General features: G+C 41.5%; 1 protein-coding gene across 2 annotated transcripts; it reads right to left on the bottom strand.

Moving 5' to 3' along the window:
- Positions 1-5,013: 5,013 nt before the first annotated feature.
- On the bottom strand, positions 5,014-21,513 carry LOC113029495 (SH2 domain-containing protein 1B). Of its 2 annotated transcripts, XM_026180384.1 has the most exons (6): positions 21,356-21,513; positions 14,748-14,868; positions 14,494-14,663; positions 13,290-13,353; positions 6,893-7,142; positions 5,014-6,791 (listed from the first exon to the last, which is right to left on the bottom strand). In XM_026180384.1, the coding sequence occupies exons 1-6, from the start codon at positions 21,436-21,438 to the stop codon at positions 6,751-6,753; spliced, it is 729 nt and encodes a 242-aa protein (XP_026036169.1). In that variant the 5' UTR covers positions 21,439-21,513; the 3' UTR covers positions 5,014-6,750. The 2 variants fall into 2 exon arrangements, with proteins under 2 accessions (XP_026036169.1, XP_026036168.1); XM_026180383.1 differs by having other exon boundaries at positions 14,494-14,868.
- Between the last annotated feature and the right edge of the window lie 1,159 nt (positions 21,514-22,672).

Genomic DNA, 22,672 nt, shown 5'->3' with positions numbered 1-22,672 from the left:
ATCAATTTATTGAATCGTCATACAAGAAAATACAGCATATTTTCCTGTCCTGATGTATACCCTTGTTAGAATAGCAACAAGAGTATACATCAGTTTTTTATATAACCACCTGTTTTCTTCAACGTGGTCTGAACTTTCTTAGGCAACCATTCTCATCATTTCTTTCAGTAGTCTTCAGTAGGATCAGGGTCTGGAGAGGCCAATCCACGACTGATAGTGCTCCAATGTGTTTTCTATCCAGGAATGCTTTAACTGCATTGGCTGCAGTGTGTATGGGTTCATCATTGTGCTGAAAATGCCTCAAAACCAGTCTGTATTTTTCTATTTCCACAATTCCATTAATTTTGAAAAGATCAACATCCCTGGCTGAAATGCATCCCCAAACCACAACAGAGCCTCCACCGTGTTTTACAGAAAGCTGTGGAAATTAATTATTGTAACTCTCTCCTCCTGAATCCTCCTCCTCCTAAATCTGGATTCAGCACTCCACGACACCGTCTGTCACTGATGTTTCAGTCCAGTTCTTGTAGTATTTGTCATATCTCATCATTTGCTTCCTGTTTCCCTTCACCATACTCCTGGGTCTTCCAGTTTGATCATCATACACCAATGTGGCTTAATAAACAAACAAACAAAAAAAAAACATTAATCTGAAAACGATAAAGATAAGTGGTAAAGTAGCCACTGAAATAAAAACAAAAGAAAAGCTGAAAGACCTTCAGAGACCCTACCTACTGCTCAGACCGCTTTAAAAAATTACATTTGCATTTGCCTGGTTTCTTAGAAGCAGGCAAATAAATGATGCATGTTGTGTTATCATAATATGAGTCATTTAGTTAAACATACCAATTACAACACATCACTTTAGTCTGGAAAGGAGCTCAAGAACTGTGACCAAATTCCACAGAAAGAAAGAAAAAATAATAATAAATGACATGAACATAACAAGGTAAACATAAGGAAACATAAATAATGTCTCAAGGGTGATGTGACTAGCCGAAAGAGGATATCGAGCACTGAGGTTTCTTGTTGCCATATATAGGTTGCATGTTGTTTTTAGGACACATGCAGACGAAAAGAAGACTGCAAAATGCAGCACTTTGCATCCATCCACATGATGATGCATGTGCAGCTGACCTCAGCAGCCCATGCAAACACTATGAAGTCTAACAAATTAAAGAACACAAGAGAAGCTGCAGTGACTTTGATCAAATTAATTGAATTCTCTGCAGACTGCAGACAATGGTGGGTGGATGTGTGTGGTGTGCGCATCTTTTTGATTCAGTGTCTGAGTGTGGAAACTGTGGTTAGACCCTGCTGATGGTCTTAGGGGCCCATCACTGCTTTCTGCCGCGCTCTGTTCTTCTTATGTGTCTTTGGCGTTTTCCTGTCTGCAGGTTTTATTTTGAAAAAAGAAAAAAAAAGACTGCATGTATTTAAACGGATGATGATGTTCAATAAAAAAGAAATTGCGCCCAGTGATGAAACCCCAGCTGATCTCAGGCACAGCGGGCATTGTGTTTAACAAAGGTCAGTGAGGAACAGAAGCAGTTCGTGCTGAAAGGGTGTGAAAACAAACACAGGATGTGCAACTGCGTTTTGCCCGTGCCGACAACGAGGGTTAAGCCCTTCACTTTTCAGAGTTCAGAGTTTGAAGAAAGAAGCGCGTTTTGCACAAATGATAGACAATCACCGAATTACAGGCTCCTTTAAGACTGAAATTTAATGGCGTGTAACAGCAATGAGCAAACACAAAGGGTGAGGAAGTAAAATAGACAGATATGCAGATTAGGCGATTGCCTCCTCATTATAATCACATTATTTAAAACTCGTTTAATTTTAAAAAGGTTCCATAGCTTAAAAAAGAACTGCCACGTACAAAGGACAGCAGAGTTTTCCTCTGTGCTAAAAATAACTAAAATCATAGAAGCGATAACTCTGCTTGCGTGAGGGGAAAAAACCTGCGTGTAAATGTAAATCTTGTTTGAGATACGTAGCTGCAGAGATGTGAATCGTCATATTTCAGATTTTCACACATTAGCACCCAAAAATGTAACCAGCAAGTGCTGTGAAGTGAAAGGAGGGTTCACACCAACATTTCTTCTGCTTTGAAGCTCAAAAGGTTTCAGAAACAGAGGAAAGTAAGATCGAGATCAACCCTTTGTGTAGTGTTCCTGTGATTCTCACTCCCAAACAATACACACTGTGTAGATGGTTATGTGATGGCTAGATGTTAGAGCACATTCATGAACAGAAGTGTGATCAATTTAATAAAAGAAAAAATAACCATAACCAAGATATGAGGGGAAATCTTGGACAAATACAAGCAGACTGGAGCAGCCAGCGTTCAAAACACCGACATTCAAGGTAACAGAAGGTTCCCGAGCCACATCCACCCAGCTGGTTTCTGTGTTTCTTGTGTATTTGTGTACACTGTGACTTCATGGCTGTCTTGGGCTCCAGCTCTTGTTTTGGTGTCTCATTAATTTGATTTAATGTCCTGCTTAGTGATAACATCACTCTTGGCCTCCCTGCACTGGCTTCTAATTGAATTTAGGATTCATTTTAAAGTTCTTTTGTTGGTTTTTAAATCTTTAAATGGCGCCTGCGTATCTGTCTGATTTGCTGAAGCCCTATGTCCCCACTCGTTCGCTCCGGTCAGCTGAGCAGCTGTTGCTCTCAGTCCCCAAATCACGGCTGAAACTGAGAGGAGACCGAGCGTTCTCTATCGTGGCTCCTAAGCTTTGGAATAATCTTCCTCTTCACATTAGGCGATCGACATCAGTGCTGGTTTTTAAATCCAGATTGAAAACACATTTTTATTCACTGGCTTTTGACTCAGTGGTTGACTGACTTGTATTTTATTGTTTTTCGCTATGTTTATTATTTTATCGTATTTATTATTCTTATGGTATCTATTATGTTTCTATTGTTCAGCAGTTTGGTCAGCCTTGTGTGTTTTTAAAGTGCTATATAAATAAACAATGATGATGATGATGAACACAGTAACGTGTGTTGGGTTGCTCTGTCTTCAGACTCACTGTCAGACTGATTAGACAGTGAGTCTGAAGGTGAGAGTCCTCACTGCCCACGCCTGTCTTTGGGTCTGACCAACACCGTTTCCTGTGTGTCATTCCCCCCTCGCCTTCCCCCCATCCGTCCTGTCTGCACTGACCTCTCCAATAAAGACAAAAGGTCTCATTTTCTGAAAACTCTTCCTATCCCATCACCTTCCGAAGAATCACTTCACCATGTTGATTAATAAGGACGGTGGGAATGGTTTGAAGTCTCGTCACAGAAAATGTGCCAAAGGCAAAGAATCTGAGCTTGAAATAAAATGAAATGAAAGATCAGCCCCACACAGGGGTTAAATTCAGATGGAAACTCTTATCACACAAAGAGAACAAGCGCATAAATATATCTGAGTGTGGCCCCTCGACTGTCACAGTGTAGCTGACATTTGATCTTATCATGTGTTAAAGCTATTTTAATTACTGAAGAGAACCAGTGTCAAACTCAGCCCAAGTATGGTTGTACGTTAATCCTTAAAGCAACAACGTTTTTAAAGTTGCAGCGTCATTTTTACACCACACCTAAAATCCCACTAATCGTCCGGGCTCTTCACCCTATGACCACACGCTGGGGTATCTAACACCACATGACCCAAATGGAAACTATGTCAGCTGAAAGAAACCCATCGAAATGTGCAACACTTAAAACTTTGCCTGATTGGAGCATGGCTTCAAATACAGCCCTGAAAACAGACAGGCGGTCGTTGGCATTTCGCCCTCGTTCCTGAGAGACTACATCGATGTATCAGTCAACAAATGAACTACTGTGGCGTCACAGCTGGGGCCTTCTCTGTGTCGTTTATAACACAGAGAAGGACCCAGCTGTGACGCTGAAGTGGTATCTTTAAATTAGCTGTAGGTGTGAATGCTTGTCTGTCTCTCTGTTAGCTTTGCAACAGACTGGTGATATTCAGAGTGCACCATATGTCTGGTATTATTTCCCTTCCAAATTAGTGCTTCCTCTTAGTTGCTGGTCTAAATTTGTTTCCTTTCATGTTCAGGCCGTGTTAGTGTTGTCTCTGTGTGTAGCAGGTTTTGTCTCCATGTTTGTTTCACTGTCTGCCTGTCTGTCTCTGTATTCTGTACTTCTGATAGACGTCTAATTTTGCCAGTCCCTCTTTTTGTGCGCCTTGTACCTTGTCACTCTCTGTGACCGCGTCTCACTTTGCCAGTTCCCATGTATTTAGTCAGTTAATGGTGGTCTGAGTAACCCTCACCACTTTGTTCTCCAGTGTCTTTGTTCCTGTTCATCCTACATATTTTCCCCCATTTGTTATTTATTTCTGCTGTTTGCTATTTATATTTTATTCCTGCACAGTTTGCTTGAAGCACTCATATTTTGTCTATTCTATTCATGTGGATCTTATCTTTCTATTTCCTTGCTTCCTTTTCTGTTTACTTTGCTTCTTGCCCGTGTTTCGTCCTTTTGCGGTGTCTGTGTTTTTTTAATCCTATGGTCTCTTTTAAGTTTGTTTGTCTCTTTACTTCTTCAAACTGAATTCAAAGTGGAGCAAATGCTATATAACATTCTCATAGTCTCATTCACACTAACGTTGGTTCTGTATCTTGTAACCAAAGGAAGCTTCAGCATGCAGACTGGAGCCAGCGATCAAAACACGTGCTTCCTATTTTATTTTGTTGGTTATGTTGAGTTTTGCTGTAACTGTCTCATTACTCCTGATTTGTCCCTGCCGTCTCCTCTTCCCTAATGACCGTCCTGTGTGTTTATTGTTTAATCTTCTTTAATCTTCTGGGTCTTCTTTTTTCATAACAAATGATCATACTCCCCGCAGATTGTGATAGTGACACCTCCAGGCCATGCTGCAACTCTCTGAGGTGGCTGTTTGACTGAAGCATCTTGATGGGAATCGCCTAAAATCCTAAAATAAGCAGTCTCAAGGACCAGAGACGAACACAGCTTTAGCACAGTGGTATGTGTATTTTTTCCTTCATGCATGACCTTTTTCCTCATCTCTCACTAAATATTATTAGTGCAACACTTTTCTTCCTGCATACACTCTTATACAAACACAATAAGAACCAAAGGGCCCAGATTATGGAAAAGGTTCAAGAAAAGATCACCTATAGAAATAAATTTTCAGACTTTTAAACCAAACCACAGATTCAGCCGATTTGAAGGTTTAGGAGCTACAACCAGATGGGCTGATCTAATGTATGCAAAAGAACTTCTCTAAACGCATTAACAAGTGTCAGCTAAGAACAGGAAACTGAAGCAGTTCACACGGCTCACCAAAATCAGACAACAGAAAATGAAAACAAACAACTAGTCTCGATTTCTGCTGCGACATTCACACGGTAGGGTCAGAACACGACGGCACGGATCCTCCTGCCTCGTATGTTCGAGCCGCAGGTTTGATGATGCGGGGGATATTTTCTTGGCACACTTTGAGCTTCTTAGTATCAGCTGAGGATCATTTGACAACCACAGCCTACCTGAGTATTGTTACTGCCCGTCTCCATCTCTTTATGAACACAGCACCTTCCAGCAGAATAACAGGACATGTCACAAACCTCAAAGCATCTCAAACTGTTTTTTGAGCATGAAAGTGAGCTCGCTGCACCCTCCTCAGTCACCAGATCTCAATCCAATAGAGCACCTTTGAGATGTGGTGGAGGGAGATCCACCTCATGGATGTGACGCTGTGATGTCAACATGGACCGAAATCTCAGAGGAATGTCTTCAGCAACTTGTTGAATAAAACTATTCTGACAGTAAAAATGTATATTTATATTGACGTCACTAATATAGAAATACTAAACACATTCTGAATTACTAAAGAAAACAAGGAAGAAGGAAGTCACTTTGTGAATGTCCAGGCTTTCCAGCACGCTGCGCTGGAGCCACAGTGACGCATCATATTTTGGAGTGATTTCAGTTTTAGAGATTCAGGACTTCTCTCACAAGTGTGCAGTGTGAGACATTTTATTTCATTTTGCTGCCACGGACAGTTTCTTTTTGTCTTTAATTAGTAGACGTATGCACAAAATAAATCTAAACCACGTCGGCGAGCTCTGTACCTCACGGGAAAAATAAAGAGTAAACCTCACAGAACAACATTAACCTTAAAGCATTTAGATGGAAAATAAACCGCTAGAGTTTGTTCATCGTGCTTTTCATAAGGATGAGTTTCTTCCTGCCCACTTTCTGCTCCTCATTTCATAAACCAGGTGACAGCATCGCACCAAATACATAATTTTGTTGCAATAAAAAATATACATAAATCTATATTTACATATGCGTTTGATAATAAAAACAACAAAACCTAAAAGTTTATCACTTGGGTGGATCCACGAGCGGCCTGGCTCCTTCGGCCCAGGAACCAGTGGAATAACTTAAAACAGCTGTTTCGTCTCAGGTTTGTGACAGTATTGCAGTTAGATCATGACCAGATGACGTCAGTGGAGGAAAAAGGACGGTGGAGTTACTGCAGTTCATCCTGATGGGAGCACTGAGGCTGCATTTCTTCAAATCCAGTGCATCTCCTGGAATCCTGATCCGAGAGCATTGTGAATAGTTCAGCTGCAGTAAAAGCTTTGATACCCTTGTAGCACACAGTGTGTATACGTCCACATGTCATCATCCTGAATAAGATCCAGCCTGTGAGCTTCTTGTCACTGATTTCCCCCAAACATCTCATTTGGTGTTTGATGGCCGACGTTAATCAGGAAGGACTTCGACGTACTCAGACTCAGGAGCATCTGAATAAACAGAGCGAAGGTCAAACACACAAACCAAAGAAGATGCTGCGAGACAGAAATAGGACAGAAAAGAACAGAAACGGAGAAAATGTAAGGCGTACTCTCGTAATCATGTTCTTCCTCGGGTACGGTGTCAGGCTGCCTCCATGGCTCACGTTCAGTCCTGCGCGGCCTTTGTTCAGGTGACTTTGAAGGCTGTGCTTGCAGCTCTCTCTGTGGCTGGATCAGCAAGGCCGTCTTCCTTTTGACTGAGTGGCGCAGATGCATGGCCAGACCCTGGTTCTTCCTCTTGTAGTGACGAATCAGATCGTCAATAGTCTTAAAAAATGTCTCATCCAAACCCCCCGCTGTCTGATGAAACAAGAACAGCATAAAGTAAATATAACAAAGGTCCATCATCCTCCAAAAATCAGCCGAGTAATCACAGTTACAAGATGAGCTGTTTAAAAATAAAGTGTAAAATATCATCGTTTTATTTAAGCAGCTAGTGCTCTCACATGGTGAGATGACCCTCGAACATTTGTCCAAAAAAACCTTGTTTCTTTGGCTTTTATTTTGAATTTCGGGTTGAGGTTGCGACACTTGGAGTGGGTGTGAAGCAGTTTTTAACAAGGCTTATCTGTTTTTCACGCCTGAAGATTTCCTGTGGCTATCTCCTTTATTTATGAGGCACTACTTTGTGTTTCGAAGGCTTGTAACTTTGAAAACATTTAAAACATTTGTACTATTAAAGCAAATTATTGTCTTTTTTTCTTTTCTTTTTTTGTTTGAAAAACATTCAGAACATCAGAAAAAGTGCCAATTTCACCACGTTTTGCTTGAGCACACCAAATATTCAGTTGATAAAGATAAACTGAATATCAGTTTATGGGCCGGGTGGGGTCTACACCAGCTGTGACAGGGCCAGAGGTGGGGTACACTCTGCAGCCAGTGTATTCAACTTATTTCCTTGAAACATCGTTTAAAGAATTTTAAGACTATAAAAACGTTCACTCAACAAATTGTCAGAAGCAGAATGATGGTGCGATAAACGTTGTTGAACTTTATGCGTGTCATGTTCCCAGCACCGCTTCAGTTTAACAGTTTTCTTATTATAATTGTTGTTGTGGCCAAAGCTGACACATACTGAAAGTTATGGTTGGATGATCAGACGATAGACATCACAAGTAGGTTTTGCTGCATCAGGAACTCCTTTAAGGCTTTCAGCACCTAACAGGTAGGAGCTGTTCTGGGAGCACGAGGGAAACCCACACAACTGTGGTTGTTCACTGTTGTGCAACACATGTGAACAAAATAGGGGGAAAAAGTCAGTGTCACTTTTCCACAGCAAACTATGACATCATCAAATGTTTTGCTTTTAAAGAGCGTGAAAAGAGTTCAATGAGAGAACAACACTCAGTCTTTGGCTACAGTCTTCATGTAGGACCCCTCGCTTTTCATATGACTGTCATTTGTGACTTTTAAAGGGGGTTTCCACTGCACTTCTGAATATTTACTACTTCGTTTGGAACCAACTGAATTTGAAGTTGGACTTTCCCAAACCTCAAGTGTTTATTTGTTTGTTTTTTTATGAGGTTTTCGTCAAAACTTGAAAATACAGTCGATGTAAAAATTAAGGAAATCCTCTTTTAGTACTACGGTTTTATAAGAATAACAAATAATGAATCTAGTTCTTATCTGTTCTTAAAGTTATATAACCTCAGAAGAAGTCCTGTATGATGACTTGTGACATATTGTTACGGCGTGGTGTAATATTGGCAAAGACTAAAACAAAATGCAGAAGTTGTGTTTTTTAAAACTCAGTGCATGCCTTCATCCAGTAGCTTGTTGAACCACCTTTACCAGCAATACTTTGCAATAGTTTTCTGTGTGACTGAGTGCATGAGTCTCTCACATGCTGGTGGAGGAATTTTAGCCCGCTCGTCTTTAGAGTTGCTTCAGTTCTGTGAGGTTTGTGGTTATTCGTTTATGCGCAGCTCTCTTAATAAGTTCCTCCCACAGCATCTCAGTCGGGTTGCGGTGTGAACTTTGACTGGTCCTTTGCAGCCTGTTTATTCATTTCTTTTTCAGGTCGCTCTTTTGTACATTTGCTGCTGTGCTTGGGATCATTGTCCTGCTGTATGACCCATTTTCAGACCGATGGCCTCATATTTGACCATAGAATACTTTGGTACACAGAGGTGTTCATGGACACTCAGTGACTGTAAGGTGGCTACAAAACAAGCTGAAACAAGCTGAAACAAGCCATATTCCTTCTGTCTTCTTCTAATTGTACTTTCATGAACTTTAATATTTAAAAGGTTACCTGAGCACACACACCTGCAAACATCTCCTTTCATAGAAAACAAATTAATCAAGTGCATTTGTAGATTTACTGATTTTGAGACCAGACTATCTCAAGTCCTGCTAAGACTGTTGAATGAAAAGTCAGCTGGTAACAATAAATTTTTGTCAGTTCCATTCGCAGACATGGCTGTCTCGTAAATTATGCAAATGCACTGAAGCACAAGATTCATTCTAATGGAGAAGTTACATTATTTCAAAAAGACCATAAAAAGGCCAACAACAACAACAACAACAACAACTGTTTTCCTTTACTTATTAGCAAAGGAAGTATTGTAGAATAGTGAAATAGATCGTAAAATTACAATAAATATATCTTTAAATATTTAAATCACCCCCTAATAATAGATAATCGTAGGGGGAAAAGTGAAACCTCCAGAAGCCACATCCTGAGACTGAGCCCACGGGCTTACTTTTAAAGTAGAACAGCTCACGCACGCCGGCAGCAGTTGAATAAATCTGTGGCTTTTATGCTTTTATACACTTATTTTTTTGCGTGTTGTGGAAAAAACTGACTCTGATAAAATGATGCCCTTCAGTGTGGGGTCTAACGAACGTCAGAGGAGTTTCCTGTGGGGAGACTTCACGACAACTGACTTTCCATGATCGAGGTGAAATGTTCATGTACAGTCAGCTGTTTAGCGTTTGTTTTCCATTTTTAAAGGCATGGGAAAGACTCTGAGATAAACAGAAAACGAGCTGAACTTCAACAACGATTAACAGACAGATGGAAACATTTAAAGGAAACATTGGTGACGTTTAAAGCTCCAAACTGATTTTGTGCAGACGCGGTGATGAGACCAAAGTATTTTCCTCTTTTGAATGGAACTCAAAACACAGTGAAAACATGTACAAAATGTAAACATATATAGCATATTAAACTATTTTAACTGGTTTTGCCATTAACTTTGTGTTTTCCTTTTCTCAGCAAACAACTTTTTTTTTGAAATCCTGTAAAATAAAGTGCACAGTGAAGGACTGATTTGAGTCTCATTCACTCAGTTGCACTTTTTATCTGTGACTGATTCCTTTGTTTGACTTCACTCATGCTGGTCACACACTGGCCCAGAAGCTTTCACCACAATACTTTGACATACAGACTGGAGGTGCCGGGGACTGAACCACTGACCTTCCTGGTGGGAGCCGCCCGCTCTGAGCCCCAGCCGGCTCCTCAGGGATTACTAATAGCTCCTCTGTTTTTTTAACATGACGTATTTTCTTTCTCGCTATAGTTTGTGGTGAGATGTTTGATAAGCAAAACACGATCTGTTTAACACTTTGTTAGCAGCTGGCTAGCAGCATTGCGCTGTTTACCACTATCGTCTCGCCCTGTGTTTGTGGTGGACGCTGCTACAGGTTTCAGCCGCCTGGCAATTTGATGAAATGCTGAGAAATGAATTCATGGACTTTTTAATGATGTTTTTCAGTTTGAGGAGTAAAACTAGAAGATCATTTCACATAGATTTAAACATTTTTAAATGTAATAATTATATATACCTCTTTGATAAGAAATAAGATTCAAATTGTAGGAATGTTTGGCTGATGCAGCTCCACAGTTTTAACCGGTATGCACGAGGTAAGAAACACGTGTTGCCATCGTCGTTTTATCTATGAAGAGTAAAACATACTTTAACTGGATTTAGAACAGATTCTGCTAAAATACAGACAGAATTTTCTCCCTTATTTTTTTGGTGAAATAAATTTTGGAGTCCATCAGCCTCTATTTTTTTTTATCTTTCTTTCTTTCTCGCACTTTTAATATCTGTCTTTTTCATATTATTTTGTTTTTGTGGCGTCGTGAGTTTGTTCCTCTGATATGTCGCGTGTGTTTTTGGGTTTCTGTCCGTGAACCAAATACAAATTATTTGAAGACAACATCTTGATAACATCTTATCACTTTCTCAACATCTTGAGAAAATGATAAGAACATTTTTTTCCGAAATAGAATGACGGCTAACTGAGCAAATAATTATTTGATTATTTGATTATTTTGATATTTCTGATTAATCAGAACGCTTCTGATCATGAAAATAATTTCTGCTGGCTCTGGGAGGAGCTTGGACTTGTCCTGCTCGTAGAATAGAAATATGAAAGCTTAGGTGCAGGATAGCACTTTGAGCTCTTTATAATGGTTGTAAATTTGCTTCTTTGCGTCCTCTGGTGTTGGTGGCAAACTGTCCTGCTGGGGTGAGTTGTTGGGTTGTTTACCAGCTGTGGTTTTATCTGTTTAAAACTGAAGCCTGCTGAAATACTCAAATTTAAAAAAAAATCAGTAAAATATATGAAACTTGTGTGGTTGTGTTTTGTTGGTACTGACGTTGTCTGTAATTTTGTGTAACTGTGCGATTGTTCTTTATGTAAACTTCGTACAGTTCTGCCTCCCTTCACTCGTCTTTTGAGTGCAACTCATTTACCAAGAAACAGACAAAACAAAGGATAAAGATGGCTCACAGCGACAGAATAATGTTAACCTTGACAGTCACATCTTCACAGCTCTACCATTTAAAACATCTACGCTCTCAGAACTACTCGGCTTGCTCGGAGAGGGTCATTTCGTTTAGGGGTTTTCTCTGTTCACCTGACACTACAAAGGACCCTGCTCTGGGATTATTCGAGGAACTGTGGTTAATTTTTCTGAGGACGCTTTAACGTCTGAGTTTCAACAAACGCTTACTGGAGAAAAAATACGAGTTTCTTATTAAAATTGTTCCCCAAAGATGTGCCACCGAACATCAGTTTTATGTTCTGCTTCAGTTTTTAATAATTTGTTTCATGTTAGTTATTTGAAATACAATCTAAATGAATTTATATTATATTACATCCACGCTCCATATTTGGAAGTCAGAGCGTGGAAGAGGAGAGCTTTCTCAGATGTTCTCAGACATAAGATAAGGTCTCAGTAGCTCCGACTAATGACCAGGAGCTTGTGCCTGTAACTGGCTTTACTAGAAACAGCAAAGATCGACAGGAAAGCAGAGGGGAAGACATGCAGCACTTAAACCCGGGTTGGCCACTTGCTCATCCGACTGTGCTAAGCCGGCGCCGAGACCTGTTTTTGAGTTTTGCTAATTTTATGATAGCAAACAGCTTGACTGACATGTCATTATTGTTTATTTTAGTCTAAAATATTACATATTCAAAAAGAAATATTTTCTATGTACTATAGATCACATATGCAAATATGTTTAAATATACATACACTACATGGACTAATCCTCAATTAATTTTTGAATTGAGGTTTGAATTGAGGCTCTCAAAGCCACAGGCATGTAAAAATCGCAATCCTTAAGGAAATCAAGCACCTAGCCAATCAGTCGGTCTTTAGAAACGCCACTGAATTCGAGTGTGGTGCTATAATAGGATGAGACTGTTGCAACAATTCAGTCGGTGACATTTCTTCCTTTCCACAGTTAGCTTTAGCTGGTGTTATTGCGAGGCCGAAGCATTTGGAAACCACAGAAACCCAAACACGAAGTAAAGCATCATGTGGAGTTCCAGCACAGGCTCGCTGAGTGCTGCATCACGCAGAAGAGTCACCAGCGCTTTGCTGTCTCAATAACTACAGAGCTGCAAACCTCATCTGGCATCAACATCGGCACACAAACTGCAGCAGGCAGCTTCGTGGCACAGGTGTCAACTTTGTTGGGGCCTGTGTTCACAGGTGCACACCTTTGAGGACAATGATAACAGGGCATCGCTATTGCTCATTTGGTTGAGCTAGTGACTCATATGACCTACTGCAGGTGCCGCACAAGCAGGTGCCTGGGTTTGAGCCTGCCCCAGACCATTTCCTGCACATCATCACTCTCTCCCTGCCTTCCTGTCGACTCTTTGTGCTTTCCTATCAAAAAAGGCTAAAATGCATAAAACAATAATGAGGATGAGGCGTCCAAATAAACTTTACACCACACAAAGTGATTCCTTAAAGAACGCTTGGCAGGAGGCGGCCCCTCGAAGAACATTTTTGAATAGAAAAGACTCTTCTGCTTCTAAGAGTAAATATTTTACCGCTTGATTTAAAATCCTGCAGCGTGAAAGAGCATTTAGAGTCTCAGTTTACTGCAAACACAGAACAAGGAATAATTCTGAATTCAAGGACCTGGCTGCAGCTGCAAATGTTTCTGCATGTGGTCATTTGTGTGTGTGTTCTTTTACCAGGAGGGTGTAGTATCCATTGTGTGACTGCAGCAGTCTGTAGGTGTACACCACCTTCTGTTTACTGAAAGAAAAGGAGATTTATGCTGCTGTTAGAGGACCACAGAAGAAGTAAGGTTAAGGAAAAAACTGTTTATTTAGACGTGTGTAAAAAACCTTTTATGCAACAAAATTCTGACTTTGTTTGTTCACACAAAATAAAAGAGGAAGAAGAACACATGGTCACATGACTCAATTTTCTCATAGTTTGAATCTTCTTATCAGTAATAAGCAGCTTCCTTAACAACTACACAAACAGAAAACGTTGGCAGTGCACAAAAAAAGTTATGCAAATTTTAATGTACTTTTTACTTGTATGTAAACACTACGTGCAGGTCATGGAAAAAAGATGCAGAAGCAGCAACGAGCTAGAGTGGAACCTTACTTGACCACAGCTGATATTGTGGTATTTGTGTAGGTGTACACTTCCTAGAGTAATAATACCCACGCAAAAACGTTCTTATCGTGATTTTTATTATAGAGTATAATCTGCTTAGATCAACGGAACATCTTTTGCCTCTAATATAATTCATAGAATTGCTAAATGCTCCCTGCTGTCAACACAGCAGAGGTTAGGAAAAACCTGCATGCACACTGCTGCATCAGCAAAAAGATCTGGTTACGTTTTTCCATTATTGCTTTTATTCAACGGCCTTTCTTAACAAAGCTCATTAAAACTAAATTACCTGGTTTATTATATTAAAATACTCTCTTCCCCCTTTGACGCTCGCTACAGAGGATTTTAGGTCACTATATTCACCTCATTCCTCACTGCCCAAACGCTTCACATCCTTATGAGGTTTTCAGAGACTGAAGGAGAGCGAGGTTTGAATTTGATTTGAGGGAGCACTTTTATTTGTTTAGTCCTCCCAAACCAAAGTCACATTAGAGTCCTCTTTTCCTCATCGCGCTCTTCTCAGAATTAAAGCGATTTAACTTAAAAAGTCTCCTATCGATCATGAATCTGCAGACAGAACCACCAGGAGGATGGTTACAAGGTTAGCCTACCTGACAACCTGCTATGAATGATACCATATTCTATATTAGGCTTCATATTCCAATGATACCATAGAGTGTCTTTACCTATGAAGCTGTTAAAAGAAAGAAGTTTTGATAAAGGTAAGTCTGGCGTATGGAGCCTGACTCCGTGGTGCAGAGTACTTACTAGACACAAAGACACATGGCTCCCTGGATGGTCTCGCTGTCTCGGATCAGGTAAGCTCCATCCTTGTTCTTCTTTCCCAGCAAATCCTCACACTCCTTCTTAGTCATGGCGCCATGGTAGCACGCAGGCAGAGCTGCTGCCATGGTGAAGAGAAGCCAGCAGACAACCGACTGACATGAACAAGCCAAAACACCTCTCAGCAACTTCTGCTTTCTCAAAACAGGCTCATTTCCAAGAACTGTCTGAGAACTCACTGTCTGAGTTCCCTCGGAGAGCGAGCAGGGGCCATAAAAGAGCTCAGTCCAGGTTCCCGGTGGGAAACGACGGGATGAAGGAGGTGAGCAGAGAGAGGTCGGTGCGCAGCGCTTGGAGGCACTGAGCAGAATGAGAAGAGAGAAGAAAGCCGCTCACACTAAAGCAGTTTCACAGGAAGTGTGTAACGTGTGTGCGAACACAAGCGAGAGAGGAGAGAGAAAGTAACATCAGTGATATAACCAGCACACATGTGCAGGTATGTGCAGGATAGAACTGACTAATGTTTTTAGTTAAAGCAGAAGAATCAGAGAGAGGTGAGAACAGGAAGTCAAAGAAAGATTTTGCTGACCGGTAAGCAGACAATGTGTAAAGTCTGGTTACAAGCTTAGAAGAATGAATTACAAACTCATTTATATTATACTTTACATTCTAACGGTGTCTTAGAGCGCCATTACTGTAAAACTATTAAAACAAACATTTTTGATAAAGGCAGGTCTGCCTCAGGATTCAGAGCAGAATCTGTCTAAGACATTTTACTGTCAAAACGGATTTGCAGGCTTTCTGGTTTTTATTTATTTTATTTTTTAACCGACTCTCGTCAGTTATCACAAATATTTAATTGCCCTCGTAGCTTAACAGTCACAGATCGGGGGGTCACGGACCAACCTGCAGGCCTGTGTGGCTGAGAGCTCATTGTTACAAAGTCATGTGGTAGATCAGGTCAGCACAGAGCAAGTATCTTTTTGTTTGTTCAATTTATCAGAATCAGAATACTTTATTAATCCCGAAGGAAATTACAGAATTATAGTTTCATCCATCCTGCTGCTTCTCCGTCTTCTGCAGGTGGAGGCCAGAGTAGCGGCGGGGTGGTGGTAGAGGCAGTCGGTAAGGTGCTGACCCTACTGTCGGTCGTCACCTTCCCCATTTCAGCCTGGATGTGTGTAAAGGTAAGAGAAGGGAAACCGCTCAGACTCAGGCTCTCGTTTCTGTAAATGAACTGTACTGAGAGGAAATCATGAGTCATCAGAGAGCAGAGCTAAAATATTAGCTGATAGAACATTTGTTTTATTTATTAAACAAAAATATGAAGTTCATTCATTGTGCAATAAATGTCGTTGTTTTGGGTGGGAGAGTTGGGGTTTGCATATTAAGTTCTAGAAACACTGAGTAAAAAAAGTGAATAAAAAAAGATTTTTATTGCAGCTTTTGGGCGTTTTTTTATACAAACTTTGGGGGGAAACTATTTCTAGTCTTAAAAATTAAATGTTATTGTATTTCTCTAAGATAAAACTTAAAAACAAACAGGTATAAAAGCTTTTAAGTTCAAAGTCATATTTAGTCTGCTTAAAATACTAGATGGTCGCAGTGTCAGAGAGCAGCAAACCAACATGAGCTTCTGTTTGTGTAGATGCTGCTAAACCGTCTCTGAGAGAAACCAGCAGAATAAAGCGCTAACCTTTTAACACACACACTTAACCCAGTCTGTACGAGGAAGCGGTGTGATGGTTTCTACAGGCAGAAGAGCCGCACACTTCTTCTCTGTGAGAGCAGCACAGCAAGAGGCCAGCTTTCCAAAACCTGAGCAAAAAACTGCAGTTTTGTTGTGTGTGTTAAAACGCTTGTCATAAATGCAATACTGTGCAAAAGTCATGAGCCACTTCACTTTCAGTAAAATTCATTGAAACGCGCAAACATGTGACAAACAAAACAAAACTTTGTACAATTCTAATGAGCTTGAAAGTCAATATATGGTATGAGCACACTCATTCTTCAACACAGCCTGAACTCTCTGAGGCAGCTTTCTGGTCATTTCTTTAAGAAGTCTTCAGGAATAGTTCTCCAGATATGCGGATACGCTTTTACTGCATTGGAAGTGTGTTTGGGATCATTGCAATGCTGAAGTGGACTTCCCTGTGTCCATAATTCCATCACTTCTGACTAGATAACAAACTCCGCTGCTTTGAAATGCAGCCTTAGATCATGACAGAGCAGAAGAGCACACAGGAGCTCTGCCAGAGAGGACGTTACAGAGGAGGTTAAAGAAGTCTAAGAGAGCAATATAGTTTGCATAGGCAACAGTATGGGTCTTATTTGTGTAGGAGGATGGAACCGCGATTGGGTCTGTGGGCGGTTGGTGGCAAACCAAGACTTAGTGAGAGCAGCAGGCAGAGAGTAGGCCGCCTGTTGATCAGGTGACAGGATCTTTTGACTAGTTACTGAAATCACGTGATGAAGTGGACAAGCTTGGTTTTGAGTTTCCAAGAGCGCTGCTGCAGGTAACTCGGAGAGATGAGGAGAGATGGCGTTACTACAAACAGGAGATTGCAAACAACAGTCACCACAGGTGGCCCAATGCTCACCATAACGCCAACAATGATCTGGCAAAGAACTGCTGTAACCTCCATCTGTGTTGAAACCAGGGCAGAAGAAAGGAACTGTGGGGAAGTTACTCCAAGAGGAGCAAGCCAGGAGTGTGGAGAATTATTGCTCAAGAGTACTTTAAAAAGTCTGGCTCCTTCTAAGCAAAACATAAAGACATCGGGGGAGATTTAAATGTAATGCTGTTACAGATAAAAACAAGAAAGATAAAAATAATTATCAGAATATAAACTCTCTCCAAAGCATTGACTACATATGGAGGTTATTTTCATGCTGCTCATTCAACCTTGTTCTTTCATAAAATTACACGAGCATTATAAAGAACATCATAAAAGAAGAACACACTATATCCAGCAGCAGGCTCTCTGCAGCCCTGCAGACCACATGAGTAAGCATCAGTTACATTTAATATATTCACCAGAGTTTAAAGTTGGTGTGTTTCCTCCACCCTCTGTGCAGAGTTTATGCACGTCAGCACGGTGAGCGGTGGCAGACTGAAGGCGGGCTGTAGGCCCACCTCATCCAATGTTAGAAACTGTCCTCCTGTTTTCTCTGCTGCTTTTTCCACTAGTGCAACACAAGCAGTAATTCTTCTTTCTTTACTTTTAGTTGGCTTTCTAATCACTAATGATTACTCAGGAGAGAGAGTCTGCTCCGAACTTCTCAAATGTGAGGATTTCTTTTGGTTTTCTGTCGTTGTTAATTCAATAACTTTGAGATGAGAAACCAAAAGTTCTTTAATTCTGGAAACCAACTAAAATCAGATGCAAAGCAAATAAATAAATGAAACTGTTTAGCTAACTGACATTAAAATTAAAATAATCTCGTATAGGCTCCTTCTTTTGCCTCGATGAACATAATTTGTTTTGTCATGTTTCTAGTATGTGTTTAGTGTTTTTAGCTGCTGAATCCCAATCTTCTGGATAAATAGAGTAAATTATCTGTAATTTAGAAGCCAGTCCTGCTTCATCAGGTGACTTTCACAGATGTGAAATGGAAACTTTCAGTCATCACTGCACAAAAACACTGTGAATGCACCCTCAGCTCTGTAGGATTCATCTTTGAATGTGTGAGTGTTTTGTGTTATGTTGATGAGCAGGTTGTAGTTGCTGTCGCCTTCAGACTGGGCCGGGCTGTTGAAGGACGAGCCAAAGGACCCGGTACCAGACGTTACTCTCTCTCTTCTGACCTGTAGCAACAAGACTTCAGCTTCTGTTTCATCGTTATGGGTGTAAATGTGCAGCGTTGGCTATGACGGAGTGGAAGGAAAAGCACGCTTTACTCTGAAATTACAGCTGAGATTCAGAACTATTAGAATAAATACAGGATCGCGCATCAAACAGAGTAACGTTAAAGTGGTTCTGTCATGATTGATGCTGAAGTAAAGATTAAAAATACCTTATTACACACATTATTATGTTAGGTATAAAGTGCAAATACTCGTACTACACCAGACTTTAAATATCACCACTAAGTTAACTTAAACTATTTTTATTTGTACTGCACGCTGCCTCAGTGTTTTTCTTTTGGTCTTTTCAAGTTTTCACATTTGTGTGTTACCATGCAAAGAAGCACAACTAATAAAAATGGGGTCTTCTCGCCTTTCTGACGCTCTGCAGGTCTGGTCTGGTTCATCCCCTGGTTGGACGCCATCCAGACAGTAGACCTGCGCACCATGTTCTTTAATATCTGGCCACAAGAGGTCAGCAGCATCCTGTGATCACTGAAAGCTGGCACGCACTGACCGTTATTCCCATATAAGGATCACATCTGTGTCCACCTGGCCTGCTCAGAATCAGCTGCTTTTCTTTCACAATAACAGTCTGAAGTTATTTGTTTCTGCACACTGATGTTTCCTCACCTCTCCCTGCCTTCTGCTGTCACCAGGTCTTGACTGTGGATGCAGTGCTGTTGTGTTTTTCTCCCTTCATGTGGGTGATGCATGTTGTAAACGGCCCCCAGGCCATGTTCTTGTTGGCCCAGACGGTTCCTGGTGCAGCTTTCACATTTATCCAGACTTGGGACCGGATGGATCTTCTGATACATCGATGCTGGGTTTGTATTTCCTCCTGGTTTGTTGCACTTTGCACCTCATATCATCACAAAGGTGTGCAGCTGAGTTTGGGGTGATTTCAGGAAGAGTTCACCTGCGAGTGCCATCTTTATTTTTCTTAAGTTTTCTGCTGTCAGGTATGAGAAACATATGTTTTGTAAATACAACCTGCTGTGCCTGATTTGTCCTGCAGATGGCGCTGTGCCTCGAATTCAAATCGTGGGGAGTTCAGATGGAGCGGGTGGAGTTCAAAGCCCTGACACCCCCTGTTGATCTGCAGCGCTGCATGGCTTCAGAAGCCGTATCACAAACACATGGAGACATCTATCCTTATATACATATACAGCCTCACTGAGGCTAATTTAACAGAAATACACAAAGTATACAGACATGAAGTTCAGATACACACCTGTGTGACGAATTAAAGGAAAAGCTATTATCACCTTCAGTGTACCCTGAACCTTAAAGTTGAAAAAAAAAAGAAGTTAAAATTTGTTCTTTATATTAACTGGTTTGTTTTAATGTTTTTAAAGTAAAACAAAACCATTTTAATGATTTTTTTTCTTCTGCATTTTCTTTTATGTTCACATTTTTGTGCAGGGTTGTCTTTATCCTTCAAGCTCGGGTCCTCTATCAGAGGCCTGGGAGCTCGAGGGTCCTGTACAGTATCTTAGCTGTTCCCAGGACTGCGCTCTTCTGGACAGAGATCTCAGATGTTGTTCCCGGGATCTGCTGGAGCCACTCGCCGAGCTTGGGGGTCACTGCATCGAGCGCTCCAATTACCTCTGGGTCACCCTCCAATTCTTCTCCAGCTCTTCTCTGAGCCCTTGGTACTTTTCCAGCTTCTCGTGTTCCTTCTTGCTGATGTTGCTGTCATTCAGTATCACTACATCGATCACTACGGCCGTCTTCTTCTGTTTGTCTACCACCACTATGTCCGGTTGGTTAGCCACCACCATTTTGTCCGTCTGTATCTGGAAGTCCCACAGGATCTTAGCTCGGTCATTCTCCACCACCCTTGGGGGCATCTCCCATTTTGACCTCGGGACTTCCAGGTTATACTCGGCACAGATGTTCCTGTACACTATGCCGGCCACTTGGTTATGGCGTTCCATGTATGCCTTGCCTGCCAGCATCTTGCACCCTGCTGTTATGTGCTGGATTGTCTCTGGGGCATCTTTACACAGCCTGCACCTGGGGTCTTGCCTGGTGTGATAGACCCCAGCCTCTATGGATCTTGTACTCAGAGCTTGTTCTTGTGCTGCCATGATTAGTGCCTCTGTGCTGTCTTTCAGTCCAGCTTTGTCCAGCCACTGGTAGGATTTCTGGATATCAGCCACCCCCACTGTTGGTGGTACATACCGTGCAGGGGCCTGTCCTTCCATAATGGCGCCTCCTCTTTCTTGGGTTTCTGTTGCCTGAGGACACTGAGCACGTGGTTAGTTGGGGCCATCCTTCTGATGTACTCGTGGATGTTCGTTGTCTCATCCTGGACTGTGGTGCTGACACTCACCAGTCCCCGGCCCCCTTCCTTCCGCTTAGCATACAGCCTCAGGGTGCTGGACTTGGGGTGAAACCCTCCATGCATGGTCAGGAGCTTTCTTGTCTTTATGTCAGTGGCTTCTATCTCCTCCTTTGGCCAGCCTATTACCCCAGCAGGGTACCTGATCACGGGCAGGGCGTACGTGTTGATGGCCCGGATCTTGTTCTTGCCATTCAGCTGACTCCTCAGGACTTGCCTGACCCTCTGCAGGTACTTGGTGGTTGCAGCTTTGCAAGTAGCTTCTTCCGATGTGCCTGTGGGATTCCCAGGTACTTGTAGCCGTCCTCAATGTCTGTAGAGCTGCATCCACATCATCTAGCAGATCCTCAGAGGATATTTCACTTGTAACCAGCTACAGAGGGTCCAGGTTTCAAGCTTTGCCGTGATCCTATCTTTCAGGTCAGTTCCTCTTGCACTCAATGATCCTTCTTCATTCTTCTTCGTTACAAGCATGTTTTATTTAGTTTTACTTTATTATTTAGATTTTTTATTTATTGGTGTTATAAAATCTTACATATATCAGGTTTAATAGTTTTACTGTTTACTGTTTGGTTTTATTGTGATCTGCAATTTAAACAAGTTGTACTAATAAAGTTACAATAATATGTCCTGTGATCTTAACATGTCTGTACCTGCCCGTTCTTTCTGTTTGAGGTGATTGCAGCCAATGGGGAAGTGTCAGTATCCCACGCTTTGGTGAAGGCGGCGTCGACATGTGAAGGAAACACGGTGGCGTTACAGCTGAGATTCCTGCGGTCACTGCTGTCCATGAAGAGCAGCGCGCGGTCCGTCGCGGTCTTCCCCGTCCCTACAGAACTCCCGGATGTCGCCGTTTCCTCGCTGCCTCAGCTCCTCACAAACATCAAAACTCTGCAGCTACTTTCTGGAAAAATAAAAAAGTTTACGTTTAAACCAGAATGTGAAAGTGTCACAATACGGCTGTGTGCAGGCAAAAGTAGGACCCAAACGCAAACTCACAGAGACAAAAGGTAAACTCAAAAAACACAGCTTTATTGCTGGCGTGGGACACGAAAAACAATACAAAATAAACTAAACTGGGAAAACTAAAGCACAAGGAGCCACAGGGAAAAATCACACAGCTATGATGGAGGACGCAACACTGACAAAGAGAAACATGGGGCTTAAATACACTGAGGGATAACGAGGGGGAATGAGCCACAGGAGGAGAGCACAGCTGAGAGTAATTAAGCAGGATGAGGCAAGGGAAGCAAAACTAGAAACATTAACATAGAACAGACTGAAAGTAAAACAGGAAACACACTGACGGAACTCAAGACATGTGGACTTAACAGACTGGGGGAGACAGAACATAGGGATCTGAAACATGGAACAGAAAGGCACAGTAGATCAACATGAACATAACAACGCCACAGGGGAAGAGTAAAACTGAACACGATGAACACAGAAACACCAGACCTCTTCACAATAAAACAGGAAACATAATGAGACGTAGACATGACAACCCAAACTTCACAATGTAAGACACAGACATGAAACACATGAAGAGCAGGGGAGATTTACCATAGTTGGAAACACGAGGGGGAAATAATAAGAACTAGAAACACTTAAGCATGATAACAAATGAACTTAGGAACCTGAAGGGCTTACATAAACTAAAACATCAAAATGAACTAAAACTCAAAACACTGGGTCATAAGACCCAGGATCGTGACAGAAAGAGAAAGAACCCAAAGGAACAAACCTGTCTGAGCATTCAGCGCTCTCACTGTTGCACTAACTGTAAAGTGTAAATAAGTGATGTCACACCCAGTGTTTGTATTTGTGGAATGTCTGAATTTTGGTTCCCGCCAAGCACCACGTCACTTTGGACAGATGTGTTAATGCAGCGGTCTCCAACCTTTTTTGCGCCACGGACCGGTTTATGCCCGACAGTATTTTCACGGACCGGCCTTTAATGTGTCGCGGAT

Source organism: Astatotilapia calliptera, chromosome 9 (assembly GCF_900246225.1).
Source record: "Astatotilapia calliptera chromosome 9, fAstCal1.2, whole genome shotgun sequence".
NCBI lineage: Eukaryota > Metazoa > Chordata > Actinopteri > Cichliformes > Cichlidae > Astatotilapia > Astatotilapia calliptera.
This window is presented reverse-complemented; position numbering and strand designations above follow the sequence as displayed.

Bases quoted from the DNA above. Each gene is read 5' to 3' on its own strand.
- LOC113029495 (XM_026180383.1), bottom strand. From the start codon at position 21,438: ATGTCGACGCCGCCTTCACCAAAGCGTGGGATACTGACACTTCCCCAT. The intron at 14,869-21,355 runs GTACAGACATGT...CATTCTGCTCAG, and splicing joins CAAACAGAAAGAACGGGCAG to TGCCTCCAAGCGCTGCGCAC. The intron at 7,143-13,289 runs GTAAAAGAACAC...TTGTTTCATCAG, and splicing joins ATGGATACTACACCCTCCTG to ACAGCGGGGGGTTTGGATGA.